The following is a 12,221-nucleotide window of genomic DNA, read 5'->3' on the forward strand; positions in this document are numbered from 1 at the left end:
TCACTTTAGCCTCACTGCAGCCAGCCTACCTTACCTCACCCACTCGGTGGCAAAGCTGTGGTCCATGTCAAGGACATAGTCTCTTGGTGCTTTCATGGTGAACATCCTTGCAGTGATACAGCATACCTGGGTATCTGCCCTGACCCCAAAATATGCAGTGTTCTTCCTGCAGAATGCTTCCCCCAACTCGGTCATGCCTCATTCACTCTGGTATTTTCCATGAGCACTAAAAGTGCCCCCCCCATTGTACCCCAACCTGGTCTCACAGACCCTATCAGTGAATGTGTAGACCCGTTCTCCATACAAAAGACTATATGTATGAGTAGGGTTGGGGGAGGAAACTGCATATCACGGTCCTCCTTTGAGGGACCTCTCTTGGCCACTAGAGAAGTTTCCATGCTGGTTAGACCTCCTGGTTGGTTCCTTACCCTCCATTTCTTCCTGGGGATGGTGGAGTTTGTCCCCTGCCTTTGCTCATTAACCAAGTTCTTTGTACTCACAGGGAGGCATCTGTAACATCAAGCAAGAGGTACATCCTGAGGTTCCCAGCACTGGAGACACTGATGCTGGATGACAACAAACTCTCCAACCCCAATTGCTTTGCCAGCCTGGCCGGGCTCAGGAGGTAAAGCCACATAAGTCTCTCTCTGCAGGGCCCTCTGTAACCCCCAGCCTAGCTCACACTCTGAGTGCTGCTCTGGAAGCCAAAAGGCCTGGGTTTAAATTCCAGCTCCACCACTTATCTCTGCTGTGTGGCCATGGGTAAGTCATTTCTCCCCTCTGAGCTTTAGCTCAGCCATAAAAGTAGGGCATCAGTAAAGACATTTCTGATCATGTGACTGGATTAGAAGCCGCAAAGAGAAAGGGTGATAGGAGCAGATATTACCAGAGATGGGATCCTGACCTTGAGAGAGGAGACAGGAAAAAAAAAAGAAAAAAGAGTCAGAATCAGAAAGATAAGTTTAACTGCCCTTTTGGTTGAAGTAATGAAAATGCTGGCACTTAAATGGTTAAGCTTTAGATCCCTGGAAAATTTACTTTGGATTCACCTACTTTGTACCAAGCCATTTACATTACCTCATTTAATCTTCACAAGAACCTTGAAAGGTTAATAAATATTATCCCCATTTTAGAGAGAGAGATAGTAAGGCTCAGAGAGGCTAAGTCACTGACTCAGGGTCACACAAGAGGAGTAAGTGTCCAAGACTGATTCCATGTTTCTTCCCTAAAATTGCTTGGTAAGTGTCCCTGAGGTATAATTATTGCTGTGATTCCGTATTCACTTTCCTTAATTGAAGACTGAAGAAGTTAAGCCTGGACCAAAACAGGATTTCCCGGATCCCGTACCTACAGCAGGTTCAGCTCCGTGATGGGTCAGGGGATTGGGTTGGAAACAGAGGGAGTCCGCGGAGAGGGCACCAATCCATGCTGCAGCCCAAGTCATGGATGTTTGAGGCCTCAGATGAGCAACCGGATTATACCATCCTGCCCATGAAGAAGGATGATGACCGCACAGGTGGGTGGTGCCCCTAGTTCCGGAGACTCTAGCCCCGTGGTGAGAGGAAGCTTCTGAGAGTTTATCCTGAAAGCCTCCGGCTCCCTGGGGAGCTGCTGCACTTAAGCTATTGGACCTGCGGAGGTGGAGGTCTAATATGAAATAGTTCAGTGACTTCCTAACTAGTTCTCAGTTAAGATGCTTTTAAAATCCAATGAAAAGTTATAAATTTAATGTTTTTAAATCCAATTAAAAGTTGATTAAAAAAAAAATTTCAACAAGAAACTCAGAGGTAAGGCTTGCCAGAGATGGTTAATTCTGGGGTGCACTGATACTCTCAAGGGATTCAGGTTCTTTCCAACCTCTTCTCTGCTGTCCTTGGCCCGCTTACTTGTCCTTGTAGGTTGGTTCCCACTGAAGTCTCAAGATAGCCACCATAGTGCCACGAATCACAGCCAGATGGCGACAAAGAGAGAGAGTTTCCTTTTGTGTGTTGCGTTTCATTTTGCTGTTTAAATTATTCTTTCAAAGACGGTTTATATGTAGATTTTCCTGAGTTTCTAAAATATTTAAAATCACCTTTATTTTGTTACCATACTTGAATGCTAGTTTGGTTGACTGGAGAATTCTAGCTTTAAAATAATTTTCCCTTAAAACTTTGACGATATTACTCCATTGCCCTCCAGATCTCTTGTTGCCAATGAGGAGTCTGGTGCCAATCTGATTCTCCTCTCGCTGTACGAAACCTATTTTTGCTCTCTGGAATTGAATATATCCCTTTTATCCTTTGGAAATTTTATGAAGATGCAGCTACATGTACAACTCTTTTTGTTTATCCTGTGAAGTACTTTAAAGGTTCTTTCAATCAAAGATGCATGGTTTTCTTCACCTTGGAGAAATTTTCTTTATTTTCCCCTTTCCATTCGCTTTGTCATCTCCATCTAAAATTCTATCATATGCTCAAAGCTCTGCATCTACCTTCTAGTCCTCTTTTCTGTTATGCTTTATATTTCTTTGCCTTTTGCACTGCATTCTGAGATTCTCTCAGCTTAGTATTTCATTTTATGAATTAGCTCTTCAACTGGGTCTGTTCATTTACCCAGCACACTTATTAAGTCTTTTATTTGATTATCCTATTTTAAGAGCAAAGGGCTTATTACCTGACAGATGTCACAGCCAGCTCCTCTTCCCAGTTAGCATTGGAGCTGAGGACCAGTGAGGACCCCTCTAGGAGGCACCCTGCTGTAGACATGGGTGGCTGCCCGAGACCCTGGCCTCTCTAGAATCGCTCGATGCTCTCACCAACCTTTGTTCTGTTTCTCTTTTGTTTCAGAGGTTGTGTTCTCACCTTACCCTGGATTTTCAACCTCAGAGGTAAGAACCGTTTGTTTTATATTTGTGTCCTTGAGTTAGAACATTAATTTAATTTAACTTAATTTAATTTAAATATATCTTTATTGATTTCAGAGAGGGGAAAGGAGATGGAGAGAGAGAGACAGAAACATCAATGATGAGAGAGTCATTGATTGGCTGCAGCCCGCAACCCGGGCATGTGCCCTGACCAGGAATCAAATCCCGATCGCCTGGATCCTAGGTTGATGCTCAGCCACTGAGCCATGCCCAGCTGGGCTAGAACATTAATTTTAATAAACAAAAATAAGCTAATGGAGACATGAGGGACATTTATACATATCACATTGAGGAAGCCAATTCATTGAACAAATATTTCCCAAGTACCTATCACATGCTGGACACTGTGCTGGCCTGTGGAGATGCAGCAGTGGACTAGACAGATGGGTCCCTGACCTCACACAGCCCACAGGCCTCACTCACTATGCTCAGATGCTACTCAGTAGGCTGGGGTTGCTGCCTCATGTGATCAAGCTGTCATTGAAGTGAGGCTGCCACCAGGATGAATTTCATTAGCTCCTAACGAGAGCCCCCAAAAGCGGGTGATACTTGCCAAATACAGCACCATCCAGGGTCTAATCCTTGGTGCCACTGGCTTAGACACTTTATTTTTGTTAGCCCAGAATACTGATTTTTCTCTCAAAGTAGACACGTACTACCCAAGCTCATGAAGACTGATCACTAAGTGTTGAGTTGTTGTTTTACAATATGAAGGACAACTACACATTAGTTAATGGAGCTTGGAACAGAATCTTGTTCATTTGAACCCAATCATTAGCCCAACATCTACCTTGTAATTTCCTTTGATTTCATCTAACTCAAGGAACCAGTGAGTGAACTCAGTTAGGCATGGTTAATCCAACAATCTCAGTTTTCTGTTTGATCAAACATGTTGACCCTCAGGCAAGCTGGGTTGTGCTGAGAGGCCAGGACCCTGCAAGTTACCCAGATGCACATTTGGCCACATTCAGGCCCCACAGCCTGCCTGAAGTAATTAAGGACTTAGCTGTTGTTCCGTCCTGGCATGAAGAGCCTCCACTGTAGGACGTGAGCTAAGCCATCAGACCAGGTGTTCCATATCCCCACTAGGAAAAGTCCCCTTAACAATGCAAGCAACTTTAGCCCAACTTTGTTGAAGGAGGGTTCAGTTCAGGATAAACTGCTTTAGGACAGAGGTGGGAGGTGAGGGCAAAGAACCTCTGATGTCTACACCAGTGCTATATTAGCCTTTGGCCTCAGAGAACTTGAAACTGGAACTTTGGGTGCTGGAGAATTAGCTCACATGTGACCTCAGAGAACTTGGAGCCAGAACTCTGGGCCCTTGGACACATATTCCTTTATGACCCTAGATGTATGTTTTGGCCAAGCCTCTCTGCAATGGTCATTCTTCCCACCACATGCCATAGACAGGGTCTGTTGGCCCTTGGCAGCTTTCAACTTCTTTACCATCAAGGCACTTTGACTTTGATTTTTTTTTTTCCTTCTAAGACAACCAAGGTATGTGCACTTCCTCCCATATTCGAGGTTCTTCCCGTGAAGTTACTGAAGGCCAGGAACCAGACGCTGGCCCCACCCTTCCCAGAGCTGAGGTGCCTTAGCCTGGCCTACAACAAGGTGACTTTTTGCTTCTCTGCCTGTTTCCTCAGGGGCACAGATGGGAGGGTGGGCTACATGCCAGCTGCTCTGGCCTCAAGGCCAGCCCTCTAATTCCCTGCATTATAGGTTTGGGCTCAGCAATTTCCAGGGTAAGGGAAGTGGAGGGAGTTTAGGCCAAGGCAGGTGTCCATCCATTCAGTCACAGGCATTTATTTAGCACTTATCATGTATCAGGCTCTGTTTTAGGCACCGGGTATACAGCTGTGTAAAGAATGACTGGGCTTCTGTCATTATGGGGCTTATCACCTATAGGGAAGACTAATACTGGACAAATAATCACAATATAAGCATGTTTAGTGTTATGAAGAAATACACAGTGCTATGAAGTATATGATGGGGGGTGGAGGGCATCTAACCTAATATTTGGGATTAGGGAAGGTTCTGGAGAGAGTGGTATTTAAGCTGAAATCTGAATCAATGAATTTAGTGAGGTGAAGAGTAAGGGCAGAGTATAGAGAACTGTTCTAGCCCTAAGGATAGAGCAGATATAAAGTCCACAGGACAGATTTAACATGTTTTTCCTTAACATGTTTTATGTTAATATCTTTTGCCAATATCCATGTCCTCTTTGAATTCCTGTAAAGCCCACTAATTGAGCCCTACTCAAGTCTGAAATGCAGGCAACTCTTAAGGTACTTTGCTTACATTTGTTCTAAGGCAAGTAGCTAACCCCGTGTTTTCTTAGATCATATAATCTAAGAGTCTTATAATTTTAGCTCCAACATTTAGGTCTCTGATCTATTTTGAGTTCATCTTTATGTATGGTGTTGAATGGGGTTTTCTCAACACCACTTATTGAAAAGACTATTCTTTTCCCAATGAGTGATCGTCTCACCCTGTACAAGGTGGACCATGGGTATATTATGGGTCCCTCTTTCCTTCTTGACATTGGTAATTTGTGTCTTTTCTCATATTTTATTGATCCAAAATAGAAAGTTATCCCTTTTATTGAATGTTTTATTATTAAACTAGCTGCTGGTTTCACTGGATTTGTCTGTTTTCCATTTTATTGATTTCTGCTCAAAACTTTATTTTTGTCCTACTCACAGTGAATTTATAAGCTCCTCTTTTTCTAGTTTCCTAACTCATGTAATTTTAGGCCATCAATTTAGACCTTTATTCTTTTTAATATAAGCATATAAAACTAAATCTCTTTCTAAGCACTGTTTTAGCTGCGTCCTATAAATTGTGACTTGTGTTTTCATTTTCATTCAATTAAAATATTTAAAAGTTTTGTTGTGATTTCTTCTTTGACCCATGGATTGTTTAGAAGTGAGTTAACTTCCAAATATATGGAGCTCTTTTATGTGTCTTATATTTGTTGATTTCTAATTTAATTCTGTTGTGGTCAGATAATAGAAGCTGTAGGATTGTATTCTTCCAAAATCTGTTTAAGCTTGTTTTATGGTCCACCCTATATTCTGTCTTCATGAACATTCCATGTGCATTTAGAAAAAAATGTGTAATCTGCCGTTTGGGGGGATAGTGCTCCATGTATATCAATTAAGTTAAAGTGGTTGGTAGTGTCACTCGGATCTGCTCCCTACCGCTGTTTTGTCTGTTGTTCAAGCAGTTATGAGAGCTGTGTGTTAAAATCTTCAGGCGTGATTGTGGGTTTGGTTTTTATTCTCCCTTTAGTTTTGTCAGTTTTTGCTGCATGGGTTCTGAAGTTCTATCAGGTGCATATACATTTAGAATTTTACATCTACCTGCTGTGCTGATCCTTTCATTATTCTGTCTCCTTCTGCCTCTAATACTCCTTGTCTTGGTATCTGTTCTGTCTGATTTTAATATAGATACACAGCATACTCTTACTGTTGGCATGGTGTATCTCTTTCTATCCTTTGACTTTCAACTGACTTATAGCTTTATATTTAAAGCGCTTCTCTTTGAGACAGCATGTAGTCGGTTCTTGCTGGGGTGCCAGAGCATTTTTCTGGTCCCCACTCTATCCTCAGCTTGCAGCCTTCCCTGGGTTCTTATACCTGAGGGGTTTATCTCCACACTCTTTTTCCTTTCCCATCAATAGACTGTTTTTGCTTGTTACTTAGTACTGGCTAGTATGGTGGTAACTGGGCCAAAGAGAGGGTCCAACCCCAGTCTTAAGTAGGCCCCAGGTCTCTGTATCTCAAGAATGGGCCTTTCTCAGTAATCCCACCCCTCTCTTAGCTGTAGAAGACCTCTAATGGTAGTGGGCCCCAGTGGTTTCCTGCCCCTACCCCAGGAATAGTAGGTTTTAATATTTTCCCTCTCTACCCCACCCCCCAAGCAGGGCTTTGGGCCTAACAGACTTTGCTGACCTTCTCAGCAGCTTAAGCCTTTTGTTCACTAGTTGTCATGCTTCATACGTCTCTGTCCTTTACATCACTCCTCCCCACCCATATCTCCTCCATTACCAAGTCTTGTCAAATTTAGGTCTTCATATTTCTAAAAATTCACCTAATGGCTTCTCCAAGGAACCAAACCTTTAACTAGTTTCCATTTGGCCCATATTTGCATCATCGGCCTCATTTTGCAAGAAGCACCCCTTTCCCCTGCTTTAGTCACGCTGCCTTCTTTAAATCCCTCCAAAAGGCTTTCCTCCTCCTTGCTGTTAGGAACTCTCATACATTTTTCTCTGCATGGAACACATCCTCTCTGCCTTAATTAGAGTAAGTAAAACTAGCTGCTGCAACAAACTTTAAAATCTCAATGACTTAACACAATAAACGTTTATGTCTTGCTTTTACAAAATTCACTGTGGATATTCCTGGTTGGCTGATGATCATTCAGAGACCAGGTCCCTTCTGGCCCTGGCTCTGGTGCCCCATAGGGCCTTAAGAGTACTTTATTGGATCCTAGGCATCTGGTGGATAAGTGGTTGAAAGATGTAGAGGATCATGCAGGAGGTTTTGAACATGCTATGCCTGGAACTGGCATTATCATTTCCACTGAGATTGCATTGGCTAGGGTGGAGTCACATGACCACATCTGGCTGCCTGCAAGGCAAGAAGATGCACAGTCTAGCTGTGTGCCCAGAAAGTAGAGGAAATGATTTTTATTAATACAGAGATTTCTCTGCCACATACTCTGTCCCCCACTGCATTCACTAATTACCTTCTACCCACCCTTCAGATCTCAGGAACGCCTTATCTCCCTCCCTAGTCACTAGGTCAATTTACCCTAGTACTTCATCTGCTTCTCTTTTATGGCACTAATCATAGTTGTAAATCTACTCTCCTTTATGTTACTGTTTCTTCCATGCTTGTTTCCCACTAGGCAGTGCCCCGTGAGGACAAGAGGTATATCTGTTTTACTCATTCCAACCCAATGCTTGGCACATGTAGGCATCCAGTAACTATTTGACTGAACGAACAGAAATGAAAGACAACGACTAGGTTAACTGCCCATTGGGCATGTAGTGCTACCCAGTGAAGCTGCAGAGGAAGCTAAACTGAGGTGCCTTCCTCCTTCCAGCCCTCAGACTTTAGTGCCTTCTATGGGTCCCAAATCTGACCCAACAGCTTTCAGTGTATCCAGGCATCTGAAAGGTCATGGCCCCACTCCTGGCCCCTGTGGTACTGATGGCTCTGATACTGTTCTATTGCTAATAGACTCCTCCCTAAGGCTGTCTCCAGATGTTCCAGCAACTCTGCTCAACAAGGACTGTGTATTTTTTGCCCTTCAGAGTTGGCCTTACAGGGATGGAGTGGCCTCTGGGCCCCAGACAGCCATGAGGTCTCCCTTACTATGGGCTCTGCTCATCCCTTAGATGGATGGGTTCCCCTGACTTCCAGTCCCCTGTCCCTCCCCAGATTAGTGCCCAGGACAGGCCTCAGTGAAAGAGACCATCAGGAATGCGGCTGACAGACTAATAGCATGTGTAGAGATTGTACTGAGGAAGGCGAGTGTAAAATTGTATCCTGAAGTCAAATTCAATGCCCTGCCTACCTTCCAGACTCCTTGCAAGACAAGTGCTACATGTATTTGTTATTATTTTGTTACCAACATCCTCAATACTTGGTCTAGGCTATATAACCAGTATGGAGAAAGGAGAAAAACTCTTAATTTTCAACCATGAAACAGTGATGGTGGAATTTTGGACAGAAGGGGCAAGGTGCTCTGGGTGTGAGCAGATGAAATTGCAGGGATCAGAGGCTGCCCAGCATGAGTACTGTCCACAGCAGCATCACTCCCCCAGCCCCATCCCAGTTCTAGCAAGCATGTAGCCCTGCAGTGTAGGCCTGGAGGCAGTTGGCAAAGGTGAGGGGCCGCGTCAACCTGATGCTTTCTCCTGCATGCCTCACAGATTGTGAAGGAAGATGCCATCCTGCCAGTAGCTCTCTTCCCATCTCTCTGTGAGCTCGTCTTTCATAACAACCCTCTGGTGACCCACAGACGAGGTATGGTGCCTACAAAGCTGCCCACCAACCTAGTTCCCAGGAAGCATTGTGGGCACCTTCATCCCTATCTCATTGATGCCAAGCCCTGGGCTCTACTGTCCACTGTGGGTGGACAGGGGGGATGGAGAAAACAATGGACACTACTGAGCACCTGCTCTACACCCACTCATCCTGACAGCAACCGTGTGAGGCAGGCATTACTGTCCCTGTGCACAGTGGAGGAAACTGAGAATCAGAGAGGTTCAAGATCACACAGCATGAAAGAGGCATAGCTGGGACTGGAATACAGAATTATCTAGATCCAGCGTGAGCTACTTAAGTGACACCCTGCTTTATGGAACAGGTCTGTTGTGACCTCATTTACCAGTGGGGAAGGGTACAGGTGCAGGGCTGTCCCCTCCCAGAGCCCACTGAATGCAGTAGGTACAGTGTTAGCAGTGCAATCCACTGTCCAAGATGAGGTAGCTGAAGGCATTTTAGAATCCTGGGCCCTGGAGTGACAACAGTGGGGTTCTAATCCTTGCCCCACACTATCTTTGTTGCCTTGGGTAGGTTCCTTAACCTCTCTATGCCTCAGTTGCCTCACCTGTCAAATGGAAATAATATGGGTACCTGCCTCCTAGGGTTGGTGTGAGAATTAAGTAAGTTAATACGTGTACAGCGATTTGAACAGTGCCTAGCACATAGTAAGCCTCCAGTAACTGTTAACTGTAATCTTATTTTTTCCCATCATGGATCCAGGGGTCCCTCCACTGCTAAAAAGTTTCCTCCAGGAGCGGCTGGGGGTCCGCTTAATTCGAAGGAAGATAGTGAAGCCTAAACATCATATTTTGATACCTCGAAAGGCCTCACGGAAGGTAAGCCTTCCAAGGTGGGACCCCCAGTCCCAGAGGGAGTGGATCCCATGTCAATGCACATGGACTAACCTGGCAATAGAGCTACACTCTCCCACAATGCCTGGAATCCCTCTATCAGGTCTGAAGTAGTGGTAGTGTCTTCTCCTTTTCTTGCTCTGTTAATATAGATAAACCCAGAAGGGATGAGATGGTCAGAGAGACCCAAAAGGCAGAGTCAGGAGGAGCCTTGCAGGTCATTGAGTCTGACCCCTAATTTTACAGAGAAACTGAGGCCCAGAGAAGGAGCTGTGAAGATGTGGGGAGAATCAGAAGACCCAGGTATGAGCCTGGCCCCATCACTTTCCATAGCTGTCTGAACTTGGGCAAGAGTTTCACTCTCTGAGCTTCAGCTTCTCAACTCTAAAACCTCCCAGAGCTTCTGAGAGGACTGGATGAAGCAACAGATACAAAAATACACGATAAACTCCCAAACCCATACCAGTGCAAGTTATAGTCACCTGTGGCAACCATGAAGGCTGTGCCAGGCCTGGGATGCACATCCCCTGCCTGGATGTTAAGAAGCATTTCCTTATGTTGCAAGCAGCCAGCTCCCTCTGTACCTTCCCCACCCAGTGTTCTTAGACTTGCCTTCTGGGATTCCATAAAGTAAGTTAAATCCCTCTTTCATCTGATGGATTTCAGAAATTTCTGTGAAATGCTCCTCCCTCTTGAACGTTAGTCTTCCTGTAGCCGAAAGCTGGACTGGGCATTGCTGGTACCAAGAGTTAAGTACAGTTTTACCATTGCCACTGCTCCACAGCCTGCCTCTGTCCAGCCAAGCTCTTTCTTGTCTGGAGCCCTCATAGGACCAGAGTAGCATTTAAAACCAAAAAAAGACAGAAATTCAAAGGGTTTCCATCATCTTCCAATTGTCTGTTGCCTCCTCTGAGGATCCTACTACTTCCTTTCCAGTCAGCAGCTGGGGACGGGCAGAATCAGAGTAAGCCGGATGCTAACTACATAATCCTCTCTCCCATGTACAGAGCACCCATGCCAGTACTCTGCTGAGCACTTGCACACGTGCTATCCCTTAATCCTCACAACGGACAAGGAGCAGGCCCAGAGAAGTGAAATAATGTGTTTGTTAAAAGTTTGTGTTCAGGTCCAGAGGAGCCTCTAAGGTTCCAGCTGATAGAAGATAAACACAAATCCAGTGGCCAAATCAATGCTTTGTAAAACTAGGCAACATCATCTAACCTCCAATGCAGACTAGACTGGAGAATGTGGCTAGGCCTTTAGCTGGATTGGAGATGCCTCTATGTCCCTATGTGCTCACAGAGAAGGGCTGATGTTCACAGCAGACTCTGGGCCTTTTCCTCAATCAGTTACAAGGACAAGAGCTGCCAGAGCTCCCTCAGGCCTAGGCATGGACAGAACTGGGGGAAATGGAGAACCTGCCGAGCAGGCCCAGATCCACCCAACATGTAACCAAGAAGCTGTGTGAGCCCTTGGCATGTGAGAACACAAATGGAAGATAAAACAGCTTGCCCTTGATGCTGACCAACCCAGCTCACCAGGGACATCGGGCCCAGTGACTGTCAACCTCTGACCAATTAGGTCATCCCATCTTTCCTCCAGAGGGAGCTGGGAAAGTGGTGGAGGGGTAAACAAAGAGCGTGCCTCCCCCCAGGCCCACCCCGGGACTCCAGGACAAACCTGTGGGAGACAGGAATAACTGTTGCCCCTTCCCCACCAGCAGCAAATGATAGCTCTTGATATGTTGGACACTGAAGCACGGATTCTGGAAAAAGACCCTGGGTCCTTAGGCTTCAAGCCTAAACACTCAAGTTTTACATATTTTCAAAAAGGAAATATTGTTTATAAAACAGCTATCCTTCACACCTTTTAGTTTGTTAGGTACCTTTGCATACATCGTCTCAGTATACAGACTCTGCAGTATAGGCAGGGCAGGGGCTAGTCTCCCATTTCACCAGGAGGAGATGGAAGCTCAAAGGATAGAGCTGCATTCCAGCCCATATTTTTCTAAAAACAGTGGTTAGGATCTTTCCACTACACTACGTTGTCTGTCAAATTATAGATATAAGTGGACCAAATACCTTTGACTTAAGAATAAAGTCAATCCCCCATGTAACTTGGGAGGGGAGGAAGAACTAAGCCCTGTTGGGGGAAACTGAGCACATGACTCCCTCTTGGTAACTGAGGCAAAGGAGGAGGGAGGAACGATGACAGGCTTTTGCTAATTAAGGAAGCTGAGCAGTTCAATAGGAAAGAAGTTATTTCCTTGATCCTGAACCCTAAGAGAGATTTACCTTATGAATCTTTATATAAGGTGCAGGGACCAGCATCCTGAACGGGCCTGGTGCTGCTGACTTCCAGAAATTGCAGGACCATCTCCCCCATGCCTTCCTAGGAGTCTCTGAG

The 12,221-nt window shown here is 45.0% G+C and overlaps 1 protein-coding gene across 8 annotated transcripts in view; it reads left to right on the forward strand.

Annotated features, from left to right (window-relative positions):
• Positions 1-12,221, forward strand: part of XRRA1 (X-ray radiation resistance associated 1) — a 43,804-nt gene that overhangs the window by 22,021 nt on the left and 9,562 nt on the right. For 4 of the 8 annotated variants that reach the window (XM_087821662.1, XM_087821658.1, XM_016196388.2 and 1 more), the window contains 6 exons: positions 503-625; positions 1,299-1,516; positions 2,829-2,869; positions 4,394-4,519; positions 8,850-8,943; positions 9,685-9,800. In XM_087821662.1, the coding sequence (XP_087677788.1) occupies positions 503-625; positions 1,299-1,516; positions 2,829-2,869; positions 4,394-4,519; positions 8,850-8,943; positions 9,685-9,800 (718 nt within the window). Of the gene's footprint in view, positions 1-502; positions 626-1,298; positions 1,517-2,828; positions 2,870-4,393; positions 4,520-8,849; positions 8,944-9,684; positions 9,801-12,221 lie in introns of those variants that run through there. The other 4 variants (XM_087821659.1, XM_016196389.2, XM_087821663.1 and 1 more) reach the window with 4 other exon arrangements.

Source organism: Miniopterus natalensis, chromosome 11, assembly GCF_054644295.1.
Source record: "Miniopterus natalensis isolate mMinNat1 chromosome 11, mMinNat1.hap1, whole genome shotgun sequence".
Lineage (NCBI taxonomy): Eukaryota > Metazoa > Chordata > Mammalia > Chiroptera > Miniopteridae > Miniopterus > Miniopterus natalensis.